At 42.2% G+C, this 15,904-nt stretch overlaps 1 protein-coding gene across 2 annotated transcripts in view; it reads left to right on the top strand.

Annotated features, from left to right (window-relative positions):
- The first annotated feature begins 7,682 nt into the window (after positions 1–7,682).
- Positions 7,683–15,904, top strand: part of LOC308290647 (guanine nucleotide-binding protein subunit alpha-11) — a 47,279-nt gene continuing 39,057 nt past the window's right edge. For both annotated transcript variants that reach the window (XM_080732557.1, XM_080732558.1), the window contains exon 1: positions 7,683–8,856. In XM_080732557.1, the coding sequence (XP_080588683.1) occupies positions 8,721–8,856 (136 nt within the window). In that variant the 5' untranslated portion in view covers positions 7,683–8,720. The remainder of the gene's footprint in view (positions 8,857–15,904) is intronic.

The raw sequence follows: 15,904 nt of genomic DNA, 5'->3' as shown, positions 1-15,904 counted from the left end.
AGTTCGTCAGACTCCTTGAGAAGAACGCGCAGAGCACGACTTTGATTGCCTTTCGCCGTCCATTTCTAAGCGCGTAGACTGGCACCCATCCACCGGCGCAAATGCGGTTGCCCAAGCGCACCAAACTATCCAGCCTACCTTACGTTTTCAACGCAAGCAATCTGCAATATACTTTTCACGTTTCCAACTCAAACTAATAACCTGAAAATCTAGCGGTGTACGTGTGCGTTGGAATATGCAGGGTATGTAGTAGAGAGGTGAACACTCTGGAATGCGCCTTGAGTGACTCGACTGCGCTGCGCCGCGGATAAAGTTTCGAACGAGGCTCATCCCTCTGTTGGCCTGCCTGCCACAGTAACTCCATAGCCTCAGGTTTCAGGGAGTTTGCTGCAGAGGTTAGAGAAGTGAACAAACCTTTTAGAGCCACACAATCACACAAGCAGTGGTGTAAAGTAACTAAGTACATTTAGACCTACTCAAGTAGCCTACTGTAGGCCTACAGAGTACACTTTTGAGGCTTCATAGTTGTGTGGTGTGGATATATTTACACATTCAAACATATCCAATGTAGACCTATTTGTACATTAAACATTTAATCATGCCATAGGCTATCTTGTTTGTTATTTTGGAAAATGTTGCCAGAGGTGCCAGAAGTAGGCTACCATGACATCTTCTTTGTGCTATATATCACAGCAGAGGCAATTTTCATAAGAATCGTTCACTTTGTGATGCAAGCATGCATGACATTTGTCACAATAAGGGCCACTTTTATGGGAAAAGGCACTGGCCACTATAAAATCCAAAACAGAGCGGACACCAGACCTCGGAAGAGTGGGCACTAAGGAAATGTGGCCACCAAAACAGAGTGGGCACCAGACCTCTGCAGAAGAGTGGGCACTGAAATCCGGGCACCAAAACAGGAATAGCCTACTTTGAAGTCTTATAGGGTTATAATGCCCACTCTTCCTATTGTCCACTCTTCCTGTATTTGATATTTTAAGTAGGCTAGGCCTAGAATAGTCTATATGTCTACAGTAAGACACCATAAGGGCGAGAAGCGACGTCGCCCTGAAGGGCATGCACATGGGGTGACAGCAGACTGCTGGGCAAGCACTGGCGCTTTGGCATGTGATCAACTTTCCCTCTGCGTCCTAAAATAAATATTGGCACTTTGGCTACAGTGTGTGCGGATTGATGGAATCAACTTTGTCCAAAAAAATGCACAGACCTGGTTGGTTGTTTAAGTTGGACACAATGTGTCCCCAAATATGGAGATGACTGACTTCTGACATCACAGACCACATGAAACTGACACAATATGTCCATATATGGAAATTCCCAGATATGGGCTTAATTTTGAAGACATCAGGGATCTCCATATATGGGCATAAAAGGGACAAGGACGGAATTCATTTGCAAGTGTGACTTGCGTTGCGGTTGGTTGTTTAAGTTGTCAACGTGGCCAAAATGTGGCCTTATTTTCCCAATATGGATGAGCTGGGGTGAGGTGTCATATTGATGACATCAGGGATCTCCATATATGGGCATAAAAGGGACAAGGACGGAATTCATTTGCAACATCATTCAGGTCAGCTATATCCTTCTGCTGAGCTGGGATGAGGTGATGTCAGAACAAGTCAGCTATATCTTTCTGCTGAGCTGTAAGAGGTGATGACAGAACAGAATAAGCTATATTGTGATGTCATTGTGATGTTAGAAGACTGAAAGTGACAGACAGACTCAGAAGAGTGACAGACAGGAGCTGGAGGCTTTCATACCAAGTAGCGACATACCGTCGCAACTAGTCTTTTATGACAAAGAGTTTGCCCCGAAACAAGGTATGTACTATCTTCCCGACAAGTGGACAAAAGTACCGCTGCAACTTTGGGTTAGGGTCATACAGAGGACATGTTTAAGTCTCTCATAAAAAATATGTTCACTTTAGCTGCAACCATATTTAAATAGATTTGTAAATACGTAAAAAGGAGGTACCCCATTCTCCCCTACTTTTTCCACCACTGCACACAAGGCAACAGGGACACACACAGTTTTTCGGATGTGTCTGATTGATAGGCCTACAGACAAGTTACAACAGACCGAAATGGTCAGGATGAACTTAGTCTAGGCTACTACTACTATACCCAATAACCTCACGTATCCACTTGACCAAACGTTGAGCTCAGTTCCATAATGTAGCCTATCTAAACTTTTTTTGTTTTGTTTTGTTTTTAATTCAGGCGAGTGAGTACAACAGGAGGTATTTGTCACTCCTTCCCCTCTACAGCTCTTTGGATGTCAATCTTTTGTCTTAGCCAGTAGAACCGGTCTGGCGAGATTTCCATGGACTCCAACAGGTCTCAACCGATATTAAGATTGCCCGCCCGTGCTCCACATTGCCATGGGAACAAGGTGAGGTGAGCCACAGCTGAGGGGGAGACTGAAACATAGGAGGGAGGGGGGAGAGAGAGAGAGAGAGAGAGAGAGAGAGAGAGAGAGAGAGAGAGAGAGAGAGAGAGAGAGAGACTGGCATGAGCTATAGAGGGAAGGAAACAGAATGAGAGTTGAGACAAGATGCAATGTGAATGGGAAAAGAATAGAAAGGAGACAGACGGGAAGAAAAGGATAAGAGGGAGAAAGAAATGTACTAAAAAACGACTTACAGAGTTGGTGAAAATGGTAAGTGGGTGTGGATTGCCAACATTCACACATGCCTCCCTGTACAGAGCATTAGGCTATAGCAGCTTATTGGCACAGGTGGGTCCTTATAATGATTCTGGGAGAAAAATGTGTTAGTAGATTAGCAGGAGGAAGAGTGAGAGTGGAGACTTTGTCCCTTGCAGGCTATGTGGGAAATAGGGGAGGCTTAATGATTAATCTGACAACATTCATCAGAATGTATCATCTCATGTGTGAGATGGCGCAAAACAGTCACATGTTATGAACATAATAATATAACTTCTATCACTTAGGAAAACTTCTATAATTCAGGAAAGATAATCCATATTAAACAGTCTAACCAAATCCACTAAATTGACAATACAAATATCCTTAGAAAACAAGAAAACACAATGAAATCGGGAACAAAGAACAAAATATGAGAAGTGTGTGTGTGTGTGTGTGTGTGCGTGTGTGTGTGTGTGTGTGTGTGTGTGTGCGTGCGTGTGTGCGTGCGTGCGTGCGTGCATGTGCGTGCGTGTGTGTGACGTGCGTATTTCAATCATGTTTGTGTGTTGCAGCATCACTTCCCAGTGGGATTTTGATCCATCAAGGCGGAATTAAGCCATATGACTCCATGTGAATATATCATTTGAATTGCACAGTTTACCTGTGGCTGTAGATGTTTTGCATAGTTTTGTTGTATATCTGTAATTTATTGTCTCAATGAGATGAGTACAAAGGACTCCAATGTAAACAATCCATAGTGCTTCCTTGAGTTTAAATCCTATTAGTAGACACGACTGTGTTCACTTCTGAACTGTACTGTCCTATGCTTTTCCTGCTAATAAAGCAATCGATCAATCGATCAATCAATCAATCAATCAATCAATCAACCAATCAATCAATCAATCAATCAATCAATCAATCAATCATCTGTATCTAACAGAAAACCAACATGCACAAGAGGACAGTGTAGGTATACACTCAGTATTCCCCAATAAAGATGTAGATACATCACATGCTAACAGAATATATTCTTAGATTTAGATTTTGGTTTTTATACATTGTAAGCATACAAGAATGGATACAATACAACTTCTGCATTTTTATGAATAAAATAATGTTCTGGAGATATTATGTCATTAAATGTTCAGTCTTACAGCATAGATAAGTTGATTTGAACGGTACTACATTGTTTATAATTTTACAAAAGAAAACGTAGTCACTTTCTGAATAATTAATACTAGGCTAAAATAGAAAACAGTAATGATAAACACTGAAGACAGCCAGAAAGGGCAAATAGGAGGGAGATCTGTGTAGTGCATTGATATTCAAACATTTTCATGTCAAGGACCTTGATATCCATCCATCTGAAAATAGTATAAGGTTTTTCCAAAATGTGTGCCGCAAGCTTGTAGATTTTTGGAAGCTGAAGAATAAAATAGAATTAAAGTTATAGAAACATAAAAGTGCTCAATATGTGAATGTCCCATTTCACGTTTTGTGTCTTAAATCTTTTGAAAATAGCAGGTGCAATGTCGTGTGATCGGAAGTATATCTCAGTCTGAAGTGTTTAATGTATGTTTTGTTATAATAATCAAAAAGTAACTAAAGGTTTAAAAAATGGAGTAAAAGTACACAATTTGCCTCTGAAATATGTACTTAGTTACTTTCCACCATTGTGTACAGGTGACGTGCGGATGGTGGCAATGAGGGTTGCTATTTATACTGTTGGCAGCAAGATCTTTTGAGGTAAATGCTGTGTGTGCGTATGTGTGTGTGTGTGTGTGTGTGTGTGTGTGTGTGTGTGTGTGTGTGTGTGTGTGTGTGTGTGCGTGTGTTCGTGTGTGTGTGTGTGTGAGTGAGAGGATTTCTACAGTGTTTGCAGTTATGAGAAATCACCAACATGGACATCCACCAGCTCAGTGGCCTTGTCGTTAGAGTGTCCGCCCTGAGACTGGGAGGTCGGGGGTTCAATTCCCTGGCCGGGTAATACCAAAGACTGTAAAAATGGGACCAGCATCAAGGGTTGGATCGGGGGGGTTGATCACCATTACTGATTCCTAAGCGTGGCACGACTGCAGCTCACCGGTCAAAGGTAGAGAACAAATTTCAAATCACAGCAATGTGTCTGACTATAAATAAATGTATGTCCTGGACTAAGCCAGCTCAAAAACATGGATTGAAACTGCTCAAATGGCACAGTGGTTAAGTGCTTGGCCACCACTGCAAAGGTTGTGTGTTTGCATCCACCATGGTGTATTTGGTTTTGTCTATACTATATATGAACACAATTCAGTAGGATACAACAGCAGTAACAACACACACATTGTGTGTTGTTACTGCTGTTGTATCCTACTACATTTAATGTTTGTGGGAAGGAATTCAATGGCATAACGAAAAAGGCTAACATGGCAAACATTTTCATGTCAAGGACCTTGATATGTATGTACTTATTTGGCCGCAGACCCCATCTGAAAATATTTTGTTTTAGGGACCCCCAATAGGACGTCATAACACACAAAATGTTTGTGGGGAGGAATTCAATGGCATAACGAAAAAGGAAAACATGGCAAACATTTTCATGTCAAGGACATTGATATGTATTTGGCCGCATACCCCCATCTGAAAATATTTTGTTTTAGGGACCCCCTTAATAGGACGCCATTTTTGGTGGCAGGGAATGTGTAAGAAAAGATTTGTGTTCAAAATGTCAAGGGTTTTTCCTAAATGTGTGCCGTGGCTGCGTGGCCTGTGAGCAGGTCGATTTTTTTAAGCTGAAGCATAACATAGAATTAAAGTCTAGCCTCGCGTAGCCAGGCTTACTCATCTGCGAAGAGAAAAGCCTGGTGACAATAGAAGGCAGAAGACGTTCTGGGAGGGGGGGCTGAATTTTCCCGGAAGCTGTATTTTTTTCACAGTGCGTTGTTCCTGTCCATTAAACGCAGCACTTCCGCTAGGAATTGTGGAACACACCGGAAGCCCTATTGTCTACAGGGTGATTAAAGCATAGAGTTATAATATTAAGGATTAAAGTCATAGAGCTGTTGTTGTGGACCCCCTGGAACACCCTCAAGGAACCCTGGGGGACCCTGGAACCAACTTTGAGAACCACTGGTGTAACGCTCCCAGTCCACTGCAGGTTTATAACAAATTAACAAAGTGCTGTTCTGTTCAGCAAATACAGGCTGCAATGTCTAATCCGTTGTGCTGAGAGGATTGGTTGTCTGCATTGGTGGACTTGTATTTCACTCCACATTTCAAATATTGTAGCCTACTTTTAGACTTCATACATTTCTAGTAAGACTAAGAGAAAAAGTACATTAACCACTTAAGGCCCTTTTAAAAGTGAAAAAAAAAAAAAGTAATTGCGATGCAAAGCATAGTGCTTGTTGATCTGTTATTCCCCCTAGGGCATAGGCTATTCGTGATATATATATATATATATATATATTTTTTTTTTAATATTTCTGGAAAATCAGCTCTTTTGAATAAGTCAGTATCTTCTAATTTCCATTGTTTCGACTGAAGAATAAAATGGCAATAGTTTTTAAAGTTGACCAGTTGTCTTTGATTAAGTATTGCAATTACACAAGATGTCCACAGGATGTCACCCTGCACACTCAGACTAACATGACTTCTAATGGCAAAATCAAGAGTTCTCAACATTTGAGTGAGCTATACCTTTATTAACTTTTCTTTTACGGAATGTACACATAGTTCAATATGTGAATCGTGATTTGGCTGAAAATTCTATACCCATCTATTGGTTTGGTTCAGACCAGTAGGCCTATGTGTCAAAAATTACAATGGCAGACAGTGGTGTCCCCCCAATGTCATATCTCCCTCTTATTCACACATTGACATACCTAATTAAATTGGTTAAACTAAATGAACAATAATACTATTATTATCGTAATCATAGGTAATTAGTCCTACTATAATATATAGTCTATTTATAACTGGGAATTGGATTTGGTTGAGACGGCTCATTTCATTTGCTCCCTTGGTAAAAAAAAAAAAAAAAAAAAAAAAAACATTGCAAAAGTTCAACGGCGAGGCTCAGTCTGGTTCTCTTCTCTTGAGTGATTTTACCCGCTGTTGGATACCAGAATGCCAAGTTTTGCCTGCCTCTCGTGGTTATGTCAGAGTCAAAGATCTCATCTGGGCAAAGCGCAGAACCTCCACAGTCCACCAAGACCACATTACGAGTACGACTAGGATAAGTTAACAATGTGAGAGACACCGATGTCTTTGTAAAGTCAGTCACCATCATTATCATTCGTCGTAGCCAGGAGGATAACATAGTGGCTGGATGGTGGTGATGACAGGCTGTGTGCAGTAGGTATGAGCTGAACGTTGCTGCTGGTGTTTGACAGGGGATGGGCGTTGTCCATCCATTCATATTTCTGCTTGTGTCGTTGACCCGCCTCTGAAAGGAAGGCTTCTCCAGTGGTGGGCCTATTTACATTCTTTACTCAAGTAAAAGTATCAATACTGCATCGTAGAAACTAGAAACACTCATGTTACAAGTACAATTCTGGAATTCAAAATGCACTTGAGTAAAAGTACAAGTAACTAATAAGTACAAGTAAAATACTTGGATCTGAGATGTAGTGGATACTAGTAGAAGTAAAAGGATATAGGAGAAAAAAGTACAGTTTCATGACAGTACAGATCACTGGTACATGGTCAACTAAAAGGAGATCCCAGTAAGCTTTTCGGCTTATTTACATTACAGAGGAACCACTGAAAGACAAATACATCAAACTTATACTAAAGTACAGTACACTTGAGTAAATGTACTTAGTTACTTTTACACAGCACTGGACTTCACTTCCCCTCATGCAAACTTTACAAAAACCTGAGACCGCAAGCACCTCCCCACAAGACTCCTCCAGTCTGTCTTCTCATTGGCATTCCCACTGTCAGTCACTGGTGTGTGTTCGAGGCGTCACCAACAGCATCAGGTTAGTGTGTTCATCATCACACCGGGGGCTGATAATGAGTGGGTGACGCGCGAACCCTATCTATCACACCACATACAAATAACATCGGTGATTTAAAAAGGAGAAAGAAAAGAAGAATACACACACACGGACCATAACAACCCATTGGACTGGCAGTGAGAGATCTGTGGAGTTTTTACCGATCTGCTCCGGATGACGTGTTTTGGAGATCAGCTCCAATGTGATGGGGGTCTTGTGCCAAACTGGACAGTGTAGCTAACTAGCCAGCTGACTGCAACATCAGTGATGGCTAGCTAAGCTAACGAGCTAGCCTGCTCGCTGCAGGGTGGGTGCCTCCTCGGTCGGCTTGCCTCAGTAACGTTACTCACGGAGTGGCTTTTAAACGCCGTTTTCCCGGCTGCTCGGACACAACGATGATCTTGTCAGCTCGTTCAGGCAGCTGATGGGCGGCTGGACGGCCACAGTCTTTGTCGCTGCGCGGGGTGTGTGCAGTGTGCGGTGTCGGTTTTGGTTTCGGGCGTGTTATTTGGGAATTGTGCCGATGTGTCAGTGGCAGCCAAGTATGTCCCGCTGTCTCCGGGACCGGTAGCTCGTAGTTTGTACATTTTAAACGTTCCATATACAGCGTATTTTGATGCGCTGCACGTGAGCTGGGCCGACAGGCTAACCAGCTATTTGGGAATTGGGTTTAAAGACGGCAAATTCAGCTACTCGGAGCCTACACTCTTGACGCTAACGTTGGCTTCAGAATTGGACGTGATGTTTTATTTGGGAACGTATGCATTGATTTCCTACAGGAGGTGACTGTCATCCAGTGGAACGTTAGGTTGAAGATTTAACACAGCGAGCGCACACGACTCGACTGAAGCTGTCAGTGTTTGACAGCGGCGGCCCCAGGCGTCAACAAGGAAGGCCACATTTCGCATCAAGCCTTGGAAGTCAGCATTCGCTGGGAAACTTTGTGAAAAAAAACACTTGGTTTTGCCATCATCTCGCAAAGAAACGTTCTATTTATACATTGGCTGTTACTTTACGTAACGTGTAGCTCCAGCAGGCTCCCTATGTAAGACGGACTGCCGGATTGCTGCGGTGATGACTTTAGAATCCATGATGGCTTGTTGCCTGAGCGAGGAGGCGAAAGAGTCCAAACGGATCAACTCCGAGATCGAAAAACAACTACGGCGGGACAAGAGAGATGCTAGAAGGGAGCTGAAACTTCTTTTACTGGGTATGTGTGCATGCAAAGTATTATTCTCCTCCTCCTCCTCCTCCCACCCCCGTCTCCATCTCCCCCGGCCCATACACACGCGACCAAATATGTATTGCCGAACATTTACAGCAGTGGACGGTTCTCAAACTTTAAAGGTCTCCCCTTAACTTTGACGGGTCCATTTGGTTCCATTTGTACATTGTCAAAGTTACAGACTTGTAAGGGTCAATTTTTAGACCCCCACAAAGGAACCTAGAGAGTCCCTGAAATTCACTTTAAGAACCACTGGTTTTCAGTATTGCTAGAATACTCCTGGTAACCTCGCCATTTCCATGAATGTAGAAGACTATTATGACATGCAAAACTATTGGCTTTTAAAGCCAAGGAAAGCGTTGGCTTTATTTATTTAAAATGCGTGAGTCATGACACATGCAAACCCAAACTGGTTTCAAATGAATGCTTCTTTATAAGTTGAGTATGAGGCATGATTTTGATGTTTTGTCATTTGAAACTTCAATTAAGAGATACAGAGCCTGTTCAGAGTTTGGGATGTCCTCATGCACCCCGTGTGCCTCCAGGGCTGACATAAAAGCCAATTGACAGTGACATGTTTGTAGGGCAGCTGCTCATAGGATAAGAGAGAGGACATCCAATTCACTCATTGTTCTTTCTCAATGAGGAACTTGTTGCTGTGTTGCCTTGAAGTTTTTCTTGGTAGGGTTGCAGCCTATAGTGCCATTTTTTGTTTATTTTTTCTTCTTAGAAACCTTTTACCACAGTTCATTGACGTTTAGAACCTCATTTCAGCAAGGCCTTTGCAACATCTCACAGAACCAAGAAAACTGCTTCCAGACTGGACAGTACAGTGAATGTGTAGCAAGCAAAGTTTCAATTTAACTTGACATTCCAGGATTCCAGGATCAAGTTCTGCGATTCACTGGCAGTATTTATTATGATTTGTTGTAATAGTGAAGACTGTTGTTTAGGTCATCTTACTGTTTATGGTCTGACTTGCTGACTGGTGGTAATTTGATTTGTTTGTAAGCCAGTTAATTATGACTTAAAACCATGAACTTAATCTGGATCAGGTGGATAATCAGGCAAAGGGTTTTACCAAGCAAAGCTGGTAGAGCTCCAGACCCTGTTTTCTATTTTCCCTTTTCTTTTCATACAATGACATTACTATAGCCTAGAATAAAATGTTACTTTAATTATAAATGTTTGACATACTAGCACAATGTTTAAGGGAAAAAAGAGAAACAATGCCAATGTTGCCTACTTTATCTTTATCATCAGAAGGCTACTGATGTCTGGAGTCTGTTCAGCTCCATGTCAATTCTGAGTCTCAATCCTACATTCTCTTAAACCTGCACATTACACAATTAACTGTTTTTCACCCATCAGAAAACACTAAAGCCAGTGAAGTACAGGGAGTTCCTCTAGCGCTAGAAGCAGATACTTGGCTGTCCCTCCCTGCTTCTACCTTGTGTACAACTGTGTTTGCTTCTTGATACAATTCAGACCACATGTGTAGTGAAGCAGTATTGACGCTCGTGAGCTGCCACCCATAGCGCCAACCGCCAACTGAAAGCGCCCTGGCTATTGTTTGAAGTTTTACAGTAGTACGGCCTTGTAAAATGCATCTCTCTGATGAGAGATTGAATCTGTGTGTGATCTGCCAGTCACACCACTGAAAACATGGGTTATTTATATTGACCATAAAAATGCATGATTGTGATTCTGGCATCCCTACTCATTTGCTTCTTGGAAGCTTCGTTTTAACTAAACCCTATACTTCATTGACTGGAGTCGCCCAGGGGTCAAGGCAAGGCCCCCTTCCTTTTTCTCTCTACACCACTCTTTGCCAGATATAGGCAACCTGCTATTCTGTGATGTTTGCTGAAGATTCACTACAGAATAGGGATGCTTCTGTGGTTAAAAAAAGCTTCATGTCAGAGTCTAGACCAGAGGTGGCTTTCTCTGGGGAATTATGGGTTTCTAGAGACTAGGTTATGCCCTCCAGACTCATTTTCAGGCTTAATGAATGGTAACAGAGCCGGCGTACCTGCTGTTACACTGACTGACTGGCTAGTCAACAGCTCTGTTGTAAAAGCTTAGTTTGCTTGTAATTCTTTAATTATTGTGCTAACAAGAGTTCCTCCAAGACATAAGTATATTGTCATGTATTCGGGCAAACATAGCGGCAAATACTATTATCAGCAACTTTCCATAGCTTTTTGGTTGAGGCTGCATTGAATGTAGATTTATTGGAATGTTTTCATATGGACGTGCTATAAAAAAAAACCTCTTGACTCCTCCCCGTATTGCCTGCTAGGCCTGACTCATAGCCAGTGGTAGCAAACGTTCTTTCACCAACTTTGCGTCGTAGTCGTACCACAACTGATACCTTGACCGTAACTGTAAAGAAATATATATCTAAGCTATATACATACTCTATATACATTGTCATTGGCAGAAATTGTAGCAGGTACAGTATGTACATGATTTAAGACATGAGGGTCAGCAATAAAGTGAGGATAAAAATAGCAGCAGGTGCAGAACATAAGGTGCAGCACTAGAACAGTGACAGATGTGGCACACAGGCCTCCGTGCAAGCAAAAAGTCTCTTGTGCAGTGACGTAATCAACACGGGGTGAATCCACATAGGTAAGCCATCAGCCAAGCCGGATGCACGCTGTGGTAGTCTGGTGGATTCAAACCATTTAACTCTGCACTGAAGGACAGGTACAAGCAATATGAAGTATGGCTTTAAATGAGATCGGCGGCACAGTGGCACAGTCGGTAGTGCCCTCGCCTCTGCTGGGGGCGTGTTCTCTCCTCCGCTTCATCAGTGCCCATATCCTAGGCTGGGTTGGCGAAAGGGCCATTTTGTGTGGAGTTTGCATGTCCCCTAGCGTAGGTATCCTCACAAAAAATGCAGTAAATCCTGGTCTCTATACTGCCTCTATAAAATAATGGTTATGATTTTAAGGGTCCAGTGCTTGGCAGTAAATGTGATGGAACCGGCCATACTACTCCAAGACTTGGCAACATTATTGTTTGAAATCAAATAAATAAATAATAAATAATGTTGTCGTCTTGTCTTACTTTTACAAAATGCACTTGATACAAATATGAGGAAGCAGGCAATTAACTCATTGAAATAGATTGATTTATTAGACATACATAAGGCATTTTCTATGCAGTGTTTAAATTTAAATTGCAGTAGGTAATTGTCTGTTCCTCTAACATTTATTCGTATATATATATATAAAAGACCAGCCACCGTATAGCCACAGTATGAGACTATGAGTAACAGTGTGGTTTGCAGAGCTGTCATTTGGCATCTATTATGTAGCTCTCAGATCCTTTATAGACCAACCTCCATGCCCATTAAAGCTTCCTGCTAAGATAAACTACTTCACCCACCATTCACAATGGTTGTTGGATTTGGATCCCAAATGTGCTTACATTTGATCAGCCAGTTTTATGTCATGATATTTGAGTATGAATGTACCTGTTAACTGAAAATATTAGTTTGTTGCCAATCTGGAATGGCTTGTGTAGTAAACTAGTAGGCACAAACGAGGCATGTCAGCTGCTGTTGTGAATATGGTGAGTCAAATATTTGATTAATAAATGGTCTTCTATTCTTTGTTGTTTACAATGCTCTTCACTTGTTACGAGACTTGCCTAGGCAGTGGTGGTTCTCAACCAGATCAGGGCCCACTTGAAAATCCCAATGGCATTCCCGCCCGGCCCACCCAACTGGCCAAGTGGTCAAATGGGTGGGCCGCTTGCATTGCCAGAGCTTGTTTATTTTAATGGTCAGTTAATCCATTGGATCAATGGAACTGACATAGTGTACTTATCCAGCCACCATAATGGCACACCACACCAGTAGTGCAGTTGCCTATACACAAATATACTGCATGTCATGGGAAATCCAATAAGATTCATATTTTCTGTACACTTTTTATTTATATGAAACTACTACTACTATTGCATAACATTTTACCTGAATTGCTCTTACTTTTTTTCTGACTGGCCATGCATGTGAAGATTCTGTTCCGCTGTGGCCAGAAATGCATGTGTGGTGTGAGAACGCGCGAAGGCTTATTTGGTGAGTTCGAAGCAAGACACACAGACAGAGATCTTCATATATGGCCACATCAGTTGGATCACCGGTGCAACATAGTTGTGAGGGCCGCAAAGCGGCCCCAACTCTAGATGTGAGGGCGCCCGAACCTCTAGACCAGGGGTCCTCAATAGGCGGACCGCGGTCCATGTCCGGACCGCGAGGCACCGCCGACCGGACCCAGGACGAATTATAGTTAAAAAAAAAAAAAAAAAAAAAGTGGAAAAACATCTCCACGTTTTTGTTTCCACTTCTCGTATTCATTCACTTTCATTGCATGCGCTGAGTGTGTGTGTGAGAGAGAGAGAGAGACAACGACGCGGTGATTGGCTGATGCCTGGCAACAAAGTATTATGGGCTGTCATGTCTTTGACAACGATGCGCTGATAGGCTGTTGCTACAGACCGCGGATGTTTTCGGAGCAGCAGCAACAGCAGCAGCCACCAACAATGCAACTAGTTATAAATCAGTGGGGTTTCATTCACGCTAAACATCATCAACGTGAATACGTTTGCAGGATTGTAATCTTATCTCCAGAGTTTGTCGCGACGTGCCACGGCCCGACGACGGCCCGTGACGGCTGCCTCTCTTTCTGCATGGATGTTGTTCTCCCATGGTTCTCCCCACCGGGGGAAATGGATGTGCTGTGTGGCAGCGCGCCGCATCCAGTTGGGGTTACCGTGCGGCACAACGTGCGTCGATACCACGATGCGACGCTGCGCAGCCGTCCGCGTTCAGTGTGTGCTCCCCTGTCTCTGACGTGCGACACCTTGTTTTCATATCGATATTCACGTTGCGACACAAGCATAAATTATTCGAAGATTATCCCAGTTTGTTAAAAGAAACCAGAGCACTAGCGCAAAATTTCTCTGCTCCATTGAACATTCTGTTCTCCCTGCTTTAATGGGTTGTTTCTCTTCAATCAAGTAATGCCCCCAAATGATTTTGGAGCCAGCCCAGATGACAGTGAAGTCATAATTTAAGGACCCTTTTAATAAAGAAAGAAACGGGAAAAGACCATTACTGCATGAAGCCTGGTGGGCGAGGTTATTACTGTATCAACAAACTACTACTAAAAAAAAAAAAACAACACATCAGCCATTGTAAAAAAAATAAAAATAAGAAAGGGATCCCTAATTATGTAAGATGAACAATAATGAGGGCAAGTGGTCATGACCTGAGGGCAAGTAGAACATGACCTGTACTTTCCAGACGGACAAGTGCCTCTGAGACCATGGTGTCAACCCCTGGTTGGTACTTTTTTGTATCTTAGCCTACTATTTAAGATTGACCGACATAATAAAAATAAGCGAATATAAATATATTTTAATATATATATATATATATATATATATATATATATATATATTAATTGTTTTATTTTTTCCCCGGACCCGGGTTTCAAAAAAATATTTGTGGACCTTCAAGATTTGTATTTGAGGACCCCTGCTCTAGACAACTTAATACAAAAGGGGACCAGAGGACAAAGCCATCATTTACCCTGCCCCCTCAGGCAGATAATTGCAAAAGATAGTGAGCAGTCCACCCTATGCACACACAAACTAAATCTGGGGACGCTGACATTTCAATATACCAAGGGCTTTTGTTGTGCAGTAAGAACTGTGCTGCTGCTGAATCCACCATTCTCCGCTGGTGGACGGGGATGACTTTTGACAGTCGGAAGCCTCCGAGCTTCTCTTGGTTAACGTTCTGCTCTTGACACTCTGAGGGGAGATCTGTGATGTTAAGACATGGGGTACTCTCAGACGGAAACATTGCACGAGGCTAAGAGAAGTGAGTAGTTGGAGTGTTCTATGTTATCCTTGCCCAAATACAGTAGGTTGAAATATAGCATCTTGCAATGGGCCTGGTATACAAGATACACTACACACTAATTAAGATACCCATGTACCTGTCAAAATTACCCTACTTACCCTCCCCATGACCCTTCTATTGTAAATATCTACTGTATATATTTTCCTGCACTGTTTTTATTTTTTATGTTTTCGGACTATCTACTGCATAGTACTGTGTTCTATCCTTCTGTCATTCAATGTTGTATATATAGGGTGCTTAAGTGGTTTTCTGTGTAAATAACGACAAGTGCTCCGGTTCTCGATCTAACTGATTCTCGATCTAGCGGTGACATATACCTAACGGTCGCTTATCTCCCGATTAGGGAGTCTTACTGGTATATAGAATAGTTCCCATCACAGATTAAAAAAACATGATATTGTTTTTCAATTATTCGTTTAATTGTTTTATTAATTATTTTAAATATACAGGTTGGGAATCACTGGCCTTGGGTTAGGAAATACCTAGCTTTCTGTAACACATCTACTGCCAATAGTACTAGGGGCTTTATCTGAAGTATGGGTCATAATGTTCTCTGGTCCTTTGTATCAGACTGGCTCTTCTCATTGATGTGGTTAGCTAGTTCTCAGCTGACAGGCAGGCTTAAGAGCTGAGTAGGAGGAGCAGACTGCTGCCTGTTCTGTAGCTAATGGAAGTCACAAGTAATTAAATGTGTACAGCCAGAGCTGGGGTAGCTGCGGCATCCGTCTGTGGGCTTCCCTCAGTACAGCCTGCGTGCGTGCGTGCGTGCGTGCGTGTGTGAGAGAGGTTGAAGGTACCTTATTTATCTTATTCTTGTGTACAGGAGAGTACAATTATTTTCTTCTGGTCCCTCATTCTTTGTACCAGCAATAAAAAGGAATAATAGTAACAGCAGTACTTCTAGCTGTAGTACTTGGGAGAAGAACAGTTTGTCTGTTGGTTGTACAAAAACAGTGCTATTTCTAGCAGTAAGTGACTTGTGCCAGTGGCTTTTGGCATTGCACAACAACATTGTTCACCCCTCGTAGTACCTCTGACTTCACTACAGAGTGTACAGACAGGCGAGGTTAGCTTTTTCTATTTTTTATTTTA

The sequence above is a fragment of the Nannobrachium achirus genome, assembly GCF_963921795.1.
Source record: "Nannobrachium achirus genome assembly, chromosome: 1".
NCBI classification, from domain to species: domain Eukaryota; kingdom Metazoa; phylum Chordata; class Actinopteri; order Myctophiformes; family Myctophidae; genus Nannobrachium; species Nannobrachium achirus.
The sequence above is the reverse complement of the archived record's forward strand: the minus strand, read 5'-3'. Positions and strand labels throughout refer to the sequence as shown.